Raw genomic sequence first — 17,197 nt, 5'->3', positions numbered from 1 at the left:
TATATCACATGATCTAAAATGGACCCCTAAAATGGACATCAAAAAGTCATCAAAAAAGCACAACAAAGAATGTTCTTTCTGCGCCAACTCAGGAAGCTCAAACTGCCCAAGGAGCTGCTGATCCAGTTCTACAGAGGAATGATTGAATCTGTCATCTGCATCTCTATAACTGTCTGATTTGGTTCTGCAACCCAACAGGACAGACACAGACTTCAGAGAGTAATTAGGAATGCAGAAAAAACAATTACTACCCACCTGCCTTCAATCAAGGACCTGTATATTGCACGAGTCAAAAAGAGGGCTGTGAAAATATTTACAGACCCTTCACATCCCGGACATAAACTATTGCAACTCCTTCACTCAAAACGATGCTATAGAGCATTGCACACCAGAACAAACTAGATACAAGAACAGTTTTTTCTCCGAAAGCCATCACTCTGCTAAACAAATAATTCCCTCAACCCTGTTCAACTATTACAAAGTCTGTTCATCTTGTCATCACTTCTTATCACCCATCCCCTCCCACTTGTGACTGTATGACTGTAACTTTGTCGCTGATATACTTATGATTTATATTGACTGTTTCCTAGTATGATTGATTGCTTATTGTACCCTATGACTATCATTAAGTGTCGTTCCTTATTATTCTCAACTCCTGACGAATGTATCTTTTCTTTTATGTATACTGAGAGTATTTACACCAAGACAAATTCCTTGTGTGTCCAATCACACTTGGCCAATAAAGTATTCTATTCTATTCTATTCTATTCTATTCTATTCTATTCTATTCTATTCTATTCTATTCTATTCTATTAAAACAGTGGCATTCTGCACAAGAAGCTGGATATTGTACACTGTTAAAAGTCAGAGAAATATGGTCAAGGTCAAATATAGATAGAAACTCCCCAAGTGACCATAAGAATAAACACCCATATACTGCAGTACTGAAGAGTTTTCATCTGAAGAGAACTTTGCAGTGTGGTTTTTATTAACTTATTATTATTAAATCCATCTTTGTACTGTCACATAGCCCAGGGGTCTCCAACTCTGGCAACTTTAAGCCTGGGGAGTCGAAGCCCTCCAGGCTTAAAGTTGCCAAGGTTGGAGATCCCTGACATAGCCTGTATAAAGTATCCATTTATAAAACAGAGAACTAAACAGAAAAGAGCTGGAATTGAAAAAAAAGCCATTGTTTCTTTAGAACATTTTAAAAAATGCTTGCTGTGGTCCGTTCTCTGATCAGAAAAAGCTATTAACTTCCATACCTCTTGTGCAAAGGTTTCTGCCTTCTTCCGTAAGTTTTGTTCCAGCTCAAAGTTGACTTGGAGTTCTTCATACTCTTCTACTGCTAGTACAGACACTGTGTGAAATGAAAAGGAAGAGGACAAGGAAGAAGGGCAGACGGTTGCAGCAGCAGTGGTGAAACAAAACACAACCATGAAATATGCCATGAAACAAGATTATTTAAAGTGTAGCAATATGGCTGTAAGGAAGATATTTTCTTCTTTTCTGCTACAGTATTTGAAATATTGTAATTAATTAAATAAGCAACTAGACATATGTACTAAAGTGGAATGGTAGGTGTACATCAGTGGAGACAGCTCTGCTACAAGGAAGGAGGGGCAATCTTTGACTACCTGCAAACTGCTCTCTTCAAGCTTAGAAAGTGAGACTGAAAAATGAAGTTGAAAAATGACTATAGAAATAAGTTTATTTAAGGTAAAGGGGAAAACACTTTACCTTCCATGGCAAATTAAGACAGAAGACTTGGTCCAGTGATGTCAGAGACAACTATTAACAGATACTTAAAACAGTACAAAAAAGGGGGGATGCTTTTCTTGGCTCATCTACATAACCTTCTTCCTAAAATATCACGATGGTCTGTTTACCATGTCTGGAAGGAAGTCTCACATAACAAACTTTGATTTTGGGGCCAACCTGTCATTATAGCCAGGTCGGAAAAAAACTACACAATGTATCTGTATGTTATACTGGAATTTGCCAATTCAATACAGTTGTGAGGCAGACTCAGCTGAAGATGGAAAGATTTATCCCACTCATTTCAAATAGTTCATACTAGCTTTTCCATTCTGTATGCCTGGAGCAGAGAGAAAGGGGGCTTTCTCCACTGCACCTCTGGGTACTAGTCTTGCATGAGAAGCATTCCTGGCTCACTGCAAAGAAAAAGGCCTACTGCCTCAAGGAACCTCATGACCAAGCTGACCCAGCAAGATAAGAGAAGGAGGGATAAATGCAGTTCCATTGCACAGATGACCACGTGGGAGGAAGAAAGAGAAAGTAATCATAGGAAGAAGAGGCTCTGGAACCCAACCTTTCAATTCCCACAGACTCAATAAAGTGTTATTCACAGTGTTGAAATGAAACCTTTGTGAAAGACTAGGGCACCTGTATGCACGATTGCAGAGAATAACCTTTTATTTCTCTTTTTAACTGGAAGAATAAAGTCTCCTGGATTTATCATGAAGGATACAAAATAATGGCATATGCTATTAATTCTGAACACTTTGGCATTATAACTCTTCCAAAATCATTAAATGTTAACAATCTTATTTAAGCCTAATGAATTAATCTGTATATAGTTTTAGTTTAATCATTAGCTCATTAAATCATTCAGTAACCTGAATACTAGTCATCATAGAATTCAGATTGTATTTACCACTTCAGTTATAAGTAAGTATTGATGGGATTATTTAATGGGGGAATAGAATATTTTATGATCCAACTGCCAAGGTTTTAAATATATCAAGGTCTTCAAAGGACATCAAGTAGCAATTAGCACATTAAACCATCCTCATGTTGCTTGTTTTGAGTCTTACAGTTCTTGAATAAGTTCTAATAGAGAGTGACAATCTGACTGTCTGAGATTCTTACAGCTCCTAGCATACTTCATGAGGTAGGGTCTGGAAGATTATTGTTTTTTTCATCCTAACATGTGGCAGCAAGTTCCATGCAATCAAATAGGATAGGAGGTAAAATATGTGATTATACTATACATAGTATGATCTGATATGGGTATATAGAAACATCTGCAGTGATACAAAATTTCTTCCAGGCAATCAGGGGAACTGTTATAAATTGACATCATTCTGTTTTATACTGTCATCATGCAAATAGTGCAATAATGCAGTTCATTTTAGAAGTATACCTGAAAATATGAGTATGTGCAGAAGGTAGTCGAGAGTACCTCATATACAGTTCTATCTAAATCAATTGCATTGTTGCCAAAGATTTATGAAGAGATATGGGAGAAAACAATCAATCACTATTCCCCAATGCTAAATTCACAACTGGAAATGATTGGCATGGGGGGGGGGGGCGTAAAAACATATAGGCTGGTCAGCAATGCAAATCCTTCTGGACCTTGGTTTATACTGGTCATAGAAGAGTTCATGAAGATCCTTCACTCTTCATATTTCTGTCCCTATTCTTGCTTGCTTGTATAAATGTACACTAGCCTTCATGGATTTGATAATATCTTGTACAGGTAGTCTTCAATTTATTACCATTATTTGGACTGGATTTTCAGTCACAAAGAGATGCTATTGTTAGCAAGTCATCACATGACCAGACCAGATTTTACAGCTATTTTTACTGTTGCAGTTAAAAAAAAATGCTATGGTTATTAAGAAAATTGCATGTCCATTAAACAAATGTTGCTTTCCCAGTTGACATTGTTTCTCAGAACCTAGCTAGGAAGGTCACGAATCACAATCATCTGAACGCAGGACACCACAACTGGTCATAAACGTGAGCTGGTTGCCAAGCGCCTGAATTGGTATAACATGACTTTGTCCTGTGAGTGGTGTCATAAATCATTTTGATTGAGGCTATTATAACTTTGAACCATCCTTAAACAAATTATATTTTAGCCTAGCTATGTGTACAAAATCACGCCAAGTAATTAGTTTACAGTCTGGTGTGTTGCATATATCCTGAAAATTGTGCTTCCATGGTGATAATAAATATGGCTAAGTGTATTGTGTGAACATACACATTATTAAATTGAGTACTATACTGATAAGATTGTTTGAGGATCGGTAGAACTGCAAAGCGAGTCAGTGCTTTCTGGAAAGTGACTATTACACACCTCTAACCAAGAACAACTTTTATCTCAAGGCATGTCCCTGCACCAATTTACTATACCAAGTGAACAATTTTAAACATACAAAAGTGCATCTTCTTTTCTCTGGCATTCGCAAGAAAACAGAAAATGTAAGGATGCCATTTTCATCTTCTAGTTATAAGCTAAATCTGGTGAGAATTTGCCTGGATTTTCTGGCTGACTCTGATCAACCAACCTCTTATATGTTCTCTATAATGTAAAGATGAACAGTCAGTTTTATAGCTACAATGCTTATTACAATATCCACAAGATGCGGCAGTAACTTATTGTCTTCTAATCCTTGTCTCAGACATAGATCTAGAAGTTCTTAACAAGTGGATCAAAACCTGAAGTGGTCATCTCACAACTGGTAGCTTCTAAGATCAGATAGCAGGAGTGTGGAAATTTGCAATACCTCTAAACTTTATTAATTATTCACAGGTACACATATTTATAGCATTTCCATTAAAAGCCTAAGATATGCTCTGGCTACTAGAATCTGTGTGGTAGATTCACATATCTGTCCCTGCTCTGGATCTCTGTTACATCAGTTATCTATCTGTCCATCTGTGTACTCATCAGTGCAACAACTTAGCTATTAAAATATTACTATTAAGCGTTTTAGAGAAGCATACATACGTACTTCGGTTACATTTTTCCAGCACCTTGTGATGGTTGTGAACTTCAGATGCTAGAACTGCATTTTGTTCCTTTAGTTTATTTATCTGAAAAACAGATGAGCCAAATGATGAGATTATCAGAAACACTAATGATGCTATGAACATTGCAAGAAGTTTTACTTTAAATCTATCCATTTTAAGTGAATAACAGCAACCAGGAAGTGTACCAATATTCTTAGTTATTTCACTGATGTATTAGTTTCTGTACCAAGTTGCAAACAACTGCTGGATTTCCAGCTAAAGAAACTATCTGAAACAACCTTTTCCCATTTACTTCCTAATATCTTTGGTCAAGATTATAGCCAAATGGTATTAAAACAGAATGCTTTAAATGCTATATTAAATGGAACCTGCCTTGTGAGATAGCAATTAAATACTTTGCAGCTTATGGAGAGAAAACCCTTGCTTATGAAGAATTAAGATTTAGCTAGGAAGATAGCTTACAAAGGAAAAGGATATTCTTAAAATGTATAGTTTAAAATTCTTGCTTTAGCCTTGACTAGCATAATATCTACCATAAAAATCACAGCTTCTAATCTTGGCAACTGAGAATAAACTATTCTCTTATATAGTGGGTCACTTTTCATGAGATGGACGACTATATAAATTTGATTAATAAATAAATAACAAACAACCAGGTAGCAACAATCTGACCATGTATAGGTAATCCTTGATTTATAAAGGTTCGTTTAACAATGTTTCAAAGTTTACAATGATCTTGGAAAAGGGATTTACAACCTGTCCTCGCACTTACAACCATCGCATCATCCCTTCAGTCACATAATCACAATCCGAGCACTTGGCAACCAGCTTGCAGTCATGTGACTGTGATTTCTTATCTTAACTTCCTAGACATTTTCTGACAGAAAAAAATGCCAATTAGGGAAGATGGATCAGCTTAACAACCACGTTAAAAAGAGTCCTAAACTTGCATCTGGTCACATGATGATTCGCTTTACAGCCTGACTGACTTACAATGGAAAAGCCCTAGTTGTGGCCATAAGTCAAAGGTTTCTCAACCCTCCAGCTAAAATACTTACTTCTGCTATTCCTTCTACAAATGTGCTCTTCAGGTTTTCCAGCTCAATGACGGCAGTCTTCTTCTCCTCTTGAAGTGAGATAATTTGATCTCGCAGATCTTCATTTTCAAGAACAGCAGCGGCAGTTCATTTGTCATTTTAAGACAAAAAGGAACAGGGTAAGTGTAGAAAAGCTGAAGAGCAAAGGCATTCACTGTTTCTTGAATTATTAAACATGCAGAGGTTTCACATGTCGATGTTCTCACAAACAGCAATGCTTAACTAGCCCTTTAATCTGAGTTTGAGGAGTTTCATTGTGGAGATTTGCAACTCTGAAAGGGATGATATGTTCTCAACTCAGCTATACAATATCTCTCGGTTTTAGAAAAAGCTTCTTTTTTAAGGAAGACACAAAAATTATTTGCTTATTCAACAGTTCTAATAGTTCATTTTCTATTATCCTATTTCATCATTCTAAATGACAGAGCCAAAAACCATAACTAGAAATCACCACCTAGAGAGATTGGCATTTAAAATTAAGGTGCATACAAGTAAACAGTTGTGTGCCATTTTCCACTACAAAATAATATTAAAGTACTACATTTTAATGTAATTAAGATTTAAATATTCCCAGTTCACATAACCCTGAACAATATCTAATAAGGATAAAAGTATATAAATGTTTCAGGGAAAAAATTAAAAAATCAATATAACACACACACACTCTAAACCATACCATTCAAGCCCAAGCAGCAAATCTAAACGAAAGTAATTTTAAAATTACAACTTTAAAAAAAATTGGACTTTAAAAAATAGTTTCAAATTAATCAGTATAATCACAATTATCAGAAACTGTTCATAAACATCAATTTTATAGTAGAGAAAAAGGAGTGGGTGTGACTTTTCCTAGAGTTCCTGAATAGATGCCAATATGTAGTTTAATTCAGCATGCTATAAACTGTATAAAAATTTCTTCCTTAAATACATTGTTTGATATAGTATCATAATCCCCTTTTTATGGAAGGCTAGCCTGCAAAAGCAGTACAGAATCTGAAACTATGAGTCTATGGACAAGGTTTGGTTTGTAAACGGTTTTGATTTAAGCCTGAAAAAGATTATGCTATGCTATTTAAACTAATTCAAATGGCTTCACCTCCCCTTTCTGAGTTAAAGAATCAACTGGTCCAAAACAATGCATCTGAACACTTGTCAGCCAGTCCAAAACAATGCATCTGAACTTCTGCTGTCCTACTGGTAAGTCCTATTACGTTCTTGCTGTTTCTGTTTAAGTTTAGTGCTCGATGGTCTTGTTTTGATTTGTGAGCTTGTCACTTATTCTAAGCAAGCTGCTGTCATCTTTCAATATAGGATTTCCATTAATTAGGTCCCTATATCAGGAACAGGGAGGTTCCATCTTCAGAAATCTATTTAGTGTTCTAGTTTTTTTAGGTTGGTTTGTCTGACTCCTGACACCACACCTTTCTGCAGAAGCTGGAGGCTTCATCCAAATGTTGCACAAAAATATACATTCCAATATTTTGCTGAAACAAGCTCTGTCTATTAAGTATTTGCCTGAATGTCATGACACAATTACAAAGGGGGCACAGTTTCATCATTTCTCTAGGGATTCCCTGTGGATGTGCCTGAATCCTATGCTTTATATCCCAAGTTAAATAATATGGAATCAAGAAACATCGGACGGCATCACCATAGGAAATCCACTCTTTAGAGGGGAATGAAGTAAATTCTGTCATAAATTAGCAAATAGCTACTATCTGAATTGAACTAAGAACTGAACCTAACTACTGGACAATGAGATCTATTTATGGGGAGTGAGGTAACTGAAACTGGGGAGTAAACAACAAAAGCCAACTTCAACATCTCTCATCAATTTTTTGGACATTACAATGAGGAAAAGAAGGGCACTTGAAAAATGCAAGCTACAATACATGTCATGCCCGTCGGAATGTGATTTGGAGGGGGAGGTCGAGCAGCTGACAGGGAATGGGAGTGTGGCTCCCTTGGCTGTGGAAGAAACTGGGGAAGGGCAAAGGCTGGCTGGGCAGAGCAGGGGAGAGGTAGAGCAAGAAAGAGGGAATTTGGAGGAAGACCCAGGCCCACCCCCTTTTCATCCTAGGGCATGGAGGGAAGAATGGAGAAGGGAGCAACATGAGTTGTGTGGCTTACATGGGAGGAAAGGGCCCTGATTCCCTTCATTAGCTGCAGCTGGGAACACAGTGTTTAAAAAGGGAAGCTGCGCACAGCAAAGTTGTTGGGAGCAAATTGTGAATTATCTGATATCGTAGAGGCTTATCTTTGTTCCTGGCGTCTTCTCAACTGTGTGTGTTTTACTGGGCTTTCAAGTCTGCAATTCCTTCTCCTGCCCTGTCAAGTTAATTACTTCAGGGTGGTTTGTGTGGATTTTTATTTACAGTTTGTATGTACTTTGTTTTCGGACTGAATTTCCTCCTCTTAAAGACTGTTCTTGGGAGAGTTTTTTCTCCAGCCGAAGGTAACCTGGACATTGAGGGCAAAGTTGGAGGTATTAGAGGGACATTTCTTGCTTATTTGACTGTGTTGCCTTTGTGCCACGCCCCGGATCATCACAGCATATAAATGGTATAATAGGATACATATACAGTACACTTCTTACAGTATAATAGCCTTATTTTACTGGTGGCTTTCAGCTGAATTAGAGTTCATTTGCCATTATTCCTAGAGAGCAGAACAACTGGCCATTCTAATGAGGGATTAGAGGGGTTGAAATCCTACACATTTGGAAACCGTTAGAGTAGGGAAGGGTATCTATTACAATGAAATTGGATCTTCATGTTCACTTTTTGAAAATGCAAACCCACTCTGATCTTCAGAAAAGCACTGACCTTTTATTACCTGCTGGCACTCCATTGAGTCACAGGCTCCAGGGCTACCTTCTGTGTCCATACACGATTCTCCATCATCAATGTTAATTTCTTCAGTAATGATGTCTGGCCCCAGTTTTGCCATATACAACATGCTGATTCTTTTCAGAGTCTTGTTCTCTTTACTCAGCTACAAAATGTCAATTACATAGTACTATGAATTCCTTATTTTTTTTTCCTTTTGAAGGAAAAATAAGTATGTCAGATGCCTGTAATGTCACCAAGGTGTTTGGCTGAAGAGAATAAAATTAATGGATTTTTCATTAACCACACTTAAATTAGGGAATTCCTTGTCCTAGAAAGATTACTGACGCCTTCCAGCATGGCACGTTAATAATTGTGATCTATAAAACCTCTTTATTTAAGAACGCTTTCATTCTCTATTTAATACAATTTATTTCCCCAACCTATTTTATTTTGTGCTTATATTTTAGTGCTGTCTATACTGAATGATGCATGAGCAGCGAAAGAGAAGATGACAAAGCGTCATATAAATATGAGACTTGCATTTCTTGAGATATCAATTTCAATTTAATAAAACAGATATCGGCCCTTTTCAGGCTAGGGTTCTATCTGGTTATTGTGCTGTATCTGAGGAGCAAGATTCCCCTATATGGATGGGTAAGGCTATTAAAAAACTAAAATTAAAAACTTTATTTAGTTTAAATGAAAGCTTAATAAAGTCACTTTCTAGAGCAGGGGGTGGAACCTTCCAGCCCTGGATTGCTGTGCTGTTTCAAAGCAACCTCTGAAGCTGCATCTAGTGCAAGGGTCTTCAAACTTGACAGCTTTAAGACTTGTGGACTTCAACTCCCAGAATTCTTCCTCCAATCATGTTAGCTCAGGAATTCTAGGGGTTGGTCCCCAAGTCTTAAACTTGCCAAGTTAGAAGACCCTTGGTCTAGTGGCAAGGTTTGTGGTCCTTCTTTCCTCTCCCTTTTCCCTCCCTTTTTTTCTTTTTCTTTTTTTCTTTTTCTTTCTCTTTCTCCCTTTCCTCTCTTTCTTTTTCCCAGCCCTCCCTCCCTCTTTCTTTCTCTTTCTTTTTTTCTTTTGCAGCCCCCCCCCCACCGCGCCCCATTTTGGTTTAGTGGGCCTCAGGGAAATGCTGGAAAAAGATGCCTTTTGAAGCAAGGGAAGGAGAATCAGCTGTGCTGCACGATTTAGATTAGCTAGAAAGCAAGAAATCCAACGATTTCCTGGTTTCCAGCTAATCTAAATCACACGGCACAGCTGATGGTCACCCAGCTGATAGTCAGAATACCGGTTTGGCCGAACCGGTAGCATTTTTTTACTACTGGTTTGGATGAACCGGGCCAAACCGCTAGAATACCACCACTGGCTTCATTCAAGATTCACAACCTCCATAATATGTAAATCATGAATCATGGCTCCTGAGAAATGATTTGAACTAACTTGCAAATTTTATAAAATTTTATAACTTTATAGTTTATGTTGCAAGAGAAATGGGTTAAGATGGTCAATCTTTTTTCCCTTTAGAATTATCTTGTTAGCTGCTACAACTAAGGACATGGGAAGGAAGGGCATGTTATTACTATAACTGGAAACTCTAGCCCCTATCCAGAATTCAAGCATTTCTGATGGTCCAATAAGTACAGAACAGCTCTTCCCCTCTGTAAAGATACACACTAACTTTAATCATCCATGAATATACTGTGGCTTTCTAGAGGGAATTCATAGAGTTCTAAACTTTGTACTCTAAGGCTTAAGCTCAGACAGAAACTTTTGAATGTAGGCCAGTGTTTTTGGTTATACATATTTAATTGAATCCAATGATACATGATCATCAAGTTTGTTTGGTGAGTTGTACACTTTAATGAATTAAGCTGCACATAGCAAGCCACTTTCTCATTCTTTTCCTGAGGTGGCACAACAGATTATTTAATCTAAAGATTTTTGCTCTTTGCTTTAATATATAGAAAGAATGACGGGTACAAAAAATGAATTATAAAATCTAAGAGGAAGAAAAAAGCAAAGAGACAAAACCTTATAACGTATACAAACAACAGTTCAATTTCTAATTACCTTGGTGACTCAGAGTAATATTGATCAGGGTATTTTCTTCAATAGAAACTCAGTTCATAAGTAGAAAGTACTCATATAAACAATTCAAGTTTGTAAATTCGGAATAACGCCGCCTTTCTGATAAAAAAAAAACTTGTTTTGCTCTGACTCCTACTCAATAGGTAAAGGGGTTAGTGATAGCAGTGTTCCTCTATCTCAGGGGCTGCCAAAAAGAAGAGGGAGTCAAGCGATTCTCCAAAACACCTGAGGGCAGGACAAGAAGCAATGGGTGGAAACTAATCAAGGAGAGAAGCAACTTAGAACTAAGGAGAAATTTTCGGACAGTTAGAACAATTAATCACTGGAACAACTTTCCTCCAGAAGTTGTGAATGCTCCAACACTGGAAGTTTTTAAGAAGAGATTGGACTACCGTTTGCCTAAAATGGCCTAAGCAGGGAGTTGGACTAGAAGACCTCCAAGGTCTCTTCCAACTCTGTTATTCTATGTTCTATTTTCTAAGTATAAATAGTTCTTTATACAGTAATAGATTTCAAATTCTGGGAATAACATTCAGAAACACAGTCATACTTTTAACCTATTAATTTTCCAAGTTATCTTAGCAAGCGTATGAAGTAAATGAGCCTGATGTATGGCTGCACTGTAGGGAGAAAAATACCCCAAAGAAAAATTAACTGACAGCTTCTCTTGGTTGTAAAATCGGAGGCACATCGGCTACAGCTCACTGCAAAATGAAATATGTGGGTGAACATTAATGCCAGCGTTCTTTTTCAATAAAAACAGTGCTGCTGTTGGATTTGAAACAAAAACATTTTAAAATGCAGGTTAGAAATGCAGGCATCAAGTTTTTCAAACTAAAAGCAGGGCCGTAAGGTTAGATGTTACTTCTGCACCATTTGAAATCTTGTCAAATTCTTGCTTCAAATATAGTTTTACTGTTCTATTTAAAACAGGTATATATTTTACTTTTTAAAATGTTTTTTAAAATTGTTTTAAAAAGCAAGGCAAGATGAAAAAGACATAGCTACAAAAAAGAATTCATTTTGAGAGGAGCACAATAAAACATAACAGAGACAGCAAAGCCAAATCAAATACTTCCATACTCTACAATCCCTTTGCACCTTTCATTTCTGTCCTTGAAAGTCCAGTCACATTAATGAAAGTTTATTGTTTTATAACTTGTACTATTATATACACACACAGGCTCAAAGTTATATATTAAAAATGAAAACGTAGAAATTGAGAATGCTAACTCCAATCTTTAGCATATCAGCATTTGATGCCATCAGAATGCAGTGGTTCCATTATACACTAATTTGCCTAGCCTTTAAATCAGAGTAGCTGTGAGAGGAGAAGCTGCAAAAGGAACAGCTGAACTTTATATAAGCATGTATAATGATCTTGCAACTTGGTAGGGAGGTCAGTAATTGGAATGATGTACAAAAATAGTATCTCTATCCTGTTCCATTACACAATGCATTACACAATGCAGGATCAGAAGCTTCTATTTCTAAGAAATAATCAAAGACTAAGAGAAGATCCTACAGGAAAAATATTACTCTTCTTTTTTCAAAACTACATGAATTATCATAATCATGTTGAGGGTGTAAGAAACATACAGCTTCAAGAGATTTCCTATTGGATAATTGTGCAATTTATCAAAGTGAAGTGGGACTTAGTTTAGATACAAAGAAAAGCTAGAATTTGTTTATCTGTTTTTAAAATTCTCACTCAACAGGACTAAAGCAGAGATTGGTACATGCTGTCTAATTATGTATTGATGTATTTATCCATACATTCATCTTCATACTCATTTGATAAATCCTTGTACACCGTGTTTCCCTGAAAATATGACCTATCCCCAAAACAAGCCCAAGCCCAATTTTCACGCCTGTGCCTAAAATAAGCCCTATCCCCAAAATAGGCCTAGTTAAGCCTTGCCCACTGTCTGGTTGTACAAGGTGGGCCAAGGCATAGGCATAAAAATCAAGCTAGGGCGGAGGTGGGAAGGTAGAGCAAGGAAAGCAGATGCAGCAGAGACCCTGGCCTGTTTCTGTCCCCCAAACTTCACCAGAAATGGGTCTTCCTGAGGCATGTTGCACCGGTGCAGCCGCTCTCAAAATGCTGCAAGGCTTGTTGTGTTGTTCCGTGTACGAGCAGCACCCTGCCGCAAGTGGCTGGCTTGTTGTGTTGTTGTGCGTGAGTGGCATCCTGCCGCGAGTGGCAGCACAAGCGTAACAAGCCTCGTGAAGACCCATTTCTGGTGGAGTTTGGGGAAGAGAAACAAGTCAGGGTCTCTGCTGCTTCTGCTTTGCTTGCATGCAGCCTAAAGTTCACAAAAGGCAGGAAGGTGAAATGCTAAGCTTCACCCATACCAATACCTCATGTATTGACCCCACTTTCTCAGCTTACTACCCAAGCGACCCTCCCCTCCTGCTGAGGGGTTAGGAATACCTCGCAAAGGAATTCACTCAACATTTGTGGATGAACCATGAACCACCCCACTTCCAACTGAGGACAAAGCTAAAGTAGGAAGAAGATGCAGCTGTGGGTCTAACTGTACTTGCATGCTCAGAGAGCACCAGCAATGTCTGGAGCCGAAGCACTATTTTCGACGCTGAGCTGCCCTGAAGGTTGGGGGGGGGAGAGATTTAACTTTCCCAAAAAATAAGGCCTAGTGCTTATTTCGGAGGTAAAAAGAAAATAAGACTGGGTTTTATTTTCAGGAAACACAGTAATATATCATGAAAACAATCAAGTAAATACCTATACAAAGTACATTATTAATGCATCTACATTTTAAAAATACTACTGTAGAATTTCTGCTCTATCTGAAATAGGGGGGAAATTCAAACACACACATGCACACAGCAACACAGAGAGTCAACAGCCAACATTGCTAATGAAATTTGGTTCAAAATTGCTTCAATCTATTTTCTGATGATGAAGTGGTTGGTATGTGTTTTTCACAACTAAAAAAAAACACCCAAAGAGATAAAAACATTCTTTAATAATAATAATGCACTTCTGATGAGATGGAATATAGAAAATTATATACTTGGCAAATTCATCAACCTAGATGCAATCAACAGAGCTGTGCAGGTCACCTTTTGCTTGCTCCATAGTTTGCTTTCATAAACAATCACCTGAAATGTAATCCTCTGCCTGGCTTTTCCATTTGATTCAGACCCTGAAAAGCTCATTATTCTTTTATGTGACAGACACTTGGTATATTTCTTTCTTTTTTTTTTTAATTAATTAAAATAAAGTTTATTTATTTAAAACATTTAAGACAAACAAACAAACATATAAACAAATATATGTACATATATACCTTTTGCAGCAGGTATTAAGCATTGGTTACACTTTTCTTTTCTTTTTTTTCTTTTACCCCATAACATTGACATGATCTACCTTGTTACAATACCTTCCTCGTTCTTTTTATGTTTTAATTTCACAGAATACTTTATGATTAAACGCACGTCCTTCATAGTTTCATAACTTATTCAGTTGTCAAAGGTTGCTTTTTCTTTAACCATTTATACCAACAATTCCAAACTTGATAGTATTCACTATCTTTGTTGTTTTTTAGTAATTTGGTTAGGCTATCCATCTTTGCACACTCGTGAATTTTTTTAATGACCATCTCCTCTGAAGGGACAATAGACAGTTTCCAATTTTGTGCATAGCTTATTCTGGCTGCGACACTCAGTATATTTCTAAACTTGTTTATCTATTAACCCAGATGCATAAAATACATGTGGGGGGAAGGTATCAAAAGAATATAAATATGATATATTTATGAACATATTTATGAATATATATGTACATATTTGTAAAATAACACTTTTATATTGTCCTTATATTTCTCACCAATCCCCAGATATGAACATCACATTTCAGGGCTGATTCATTCTAACATGCAACTCTAACAAACAATAAACTATTATTCCCAAAAGGATTTTATCATGCGCTAACTCTAAGAGTGTAACCAACAACACCGAAAAGAAAAAGATACCAGATGTATCTCTAGGTTCAATGAGACAATATTGACAATATTTTGCCCCATTGAGTAAATATGCCACACTAAAGTATTTATATATTTATTCAGGAGAAAATCCCACATAAAATTTAATAGTTCTGGACAGAACTGTAATCTCATTTTCTGAAATAAATCTCATTTTTTCTCTAGTCTACAGTGGCCAAGAAGGTAATTGGCAGGGCTGTTGTGTGAGTCCGTCCTGACCAATCTATTACCTTTAGATTGTGGCTTCTGAACAGAGAATGTAAAATATAAAATTGCTTCTTACCTTAGTAGCCAAAGCTTCTGCACTTTCACGACATGTCTTTTCAATCTCTAGGTGGTTTTGTATACAGCTGACTTCTTCAATAACCATATGAGAAACTAGAAAATTAGGGTAAAACCCATGATTCATACAGTTTAATATGAGTCAAACTTTCTTCCTATATTGTTATTCAGAAGAACATCCTATGTTTATGAATATTTCTTGGTCTGTCACATGTTTTAGTATATATATAATTGCTTTTCATGTATGACAGACACTATCATATGAAACATAATCAAATTATATGTTTGGGAGATTATGAAACCACATTTTTGGTTCTCACTCAGGAAACCCTTCCCAGTCCTCTAGTCACACAAAAGGTACACTTGATGTCCCATTTCATGCATTTGATGAAGTGAATTGTTGCTCATAAAAGCATATGTCTTTTGATAAAATGTGTTAGGATATACAGATGCCATCAGATTCTTTCTGATTTCTTTGTATTATCTGTTGGTGTTTTTTTATTAGCTGGAATACTGTTTCTTGTCTCCCTATTATTTTTAATATATTAACAAAGACATTTTGATTCTTTTTAACATTCTTCCCCAACTACATTTTACTTTGCTATTTGGCCTTTCTCCATAGTGTAGTTGGAGAAGAATCTTAAAACTTTGGCTTTTATTTTCAAATTGTCGCGAAGTGATTTGGCCTACCAGACAGACTTCTTTTTTTAAAAAAAAAAATAATATCTTTCAATTCTACATACAATATGAGGGGTGAGGGGATGGGAGAAAATCACAAGTTTATTTTACACCAATGTACTTGTGGCAGAGAAACCACGAATTGCCAAGATGTCAATCCATCCTTGGTCTGTTTTATTCCAAGATTTCTTCCACTGACTCATTAACACCTGTCTTTCCTGTCTCATCATTCTCTACTTCCTTAATCCAGAAGGCTGATCAACCTCTACTAACAGGAAGAGTTCACTTTGGAGCAGTTGAGTCAATGGCTAGACCCATTTCTACATTTAAAGTTCACTCAGTTGCCTGTAGAAAAGTGTTAACTCCTCCATTTCCTAAATGCCTCATTCTCCTAAGATTTAAATATTCTGATTCTGGAACCAGCAGAAATTAGATCTGTCAAAATATCTATTTTGAATTTCTCCCCATTTAGGTCTATTGCAATGTTTTATTAATCCTGTATACACTTAGGAGTGATTGTATTTTATTGCCACCAACTTAAATGTAAAACATTTCAACAGGCAAACATCTAGTTTGAGTTCAATCTTCCTGCCCCAACATGTCACCCAAATTGTACTATTTGAAAACTATTCTGTTAGGAAGAAGTGTTCTTGTAACAAGGGTGCAAAAATGCAGTTCAAATACCAATTATAGCCCACTAGCGTATCTTTTTGGATCTCAACGTATCCCATATCTTTTAAATGTGGGAAAGGGGAATGGAGAAAGGTTTAATCTTCTACAGACTCTAAACTTCTATTTCATCCTTTACATCCCCTGTATCACTTTCCCCATGCCCAAATGTATCCTGATTCTCCCCAATTTTACAGCGTAGTCCTTATATTCTAGATCAAGCCTAAGGAAGCTCTTGAGTCATTTGAACTTTCAATGCCTATCTGTTTGTTATATTCAAAATCAAGTCATTTACAGCTCCGTAGGTAGGGAGTAACTGAAAACTGTGCCTTAAAAGCAACATGAGAACAATGATACGCTGCATAATTATTATTTATACTTTGAGTTCTGTGAGCTTCTGGCACTGTACCATGACAGAGATGAAAGCAAACAGACTTAACCCAAGGAGATGCGTTGTGCTTTAGCTAGACCTGGAGCATTGCCACATGGCAGTTGTATCTTGGGTAGAAAAGGTAAAACCAAAACTAGCCAAGGAAATTCTCTATGCTGGGATCATGTAATCAAAGAACACAGTGGCAAAAGAATTGGCATCAGCACCCATACTTTAAGAGGCTTATCTTCTATTAGGTCAGCCCAGACCATCCATTTTTGCTGTGTGCCATGAGCCAAGAACAGGAATAAGCAATGCATGCCATGCAGAGATACTGTCAGCAAACGGGAAGAATGTACACAACACACACAAGATGTCCCAAGTAGA

At 36.9% G+C, this 17,197-nt stretch overlaps 1 protein-coding gene across 1 annotated transcript in view; it reads right to left on the bottom strand.

Moving 5' to 3' along the window:
• The window catches only part of SHTN1 (shootin 1), a 92,798-nt gene that overhangs the window by 47,171 nt on the left and 28,430 nt on the right, over window positions 1-17,197 (bottom strand). Inside the window, exons 4-8 of the mRNA XM_026670202.2 lie at window positions 15,095-15,189; window positions 8,705-8,873; window positions 5,844-5,941; window positions 4,767-4,848; window positions 1,266-1,360 (exon numbers count right to left, since the gene is read on the bottom strand). Of these exons, the coding sequence (XP_026525987.2) occupies window positions 1,266-1,360; window positions 4,767-4,848; window positions 5,844-5,941; window positions 8,705-8,873; window positions 15,095-15,189 (539 nt within the window). The remainder of the gene's footprint in view (window positions 1-1,265; window positions 1,361-4,766; window positions 4,849-5,843; window positions 5,942-8,704; window positions 8,874-15,094; window positions 15,190-17,197) is intronic.

The sequence above is a fragment of the Notechis scutatus genome, chromosome 4, assembly GCF_049901735.1.
Source record: "Notechis scutatus isolate UNSWTSFEM ecotype Mainland chromosome 4, rNotScu1.2, whole genome shotgun sequence".
In the NCBI taxonomy this organism is placed as follows: domain Eukaryota; kingdom Metazoa; phylum Chordata; class Lepidosauria; order Squamata; family Elapidae; genus Notechis; species Notechis scutatus.
This window is presented reverse-complemented; position numbering and strand designations above follow the sequence as displayed.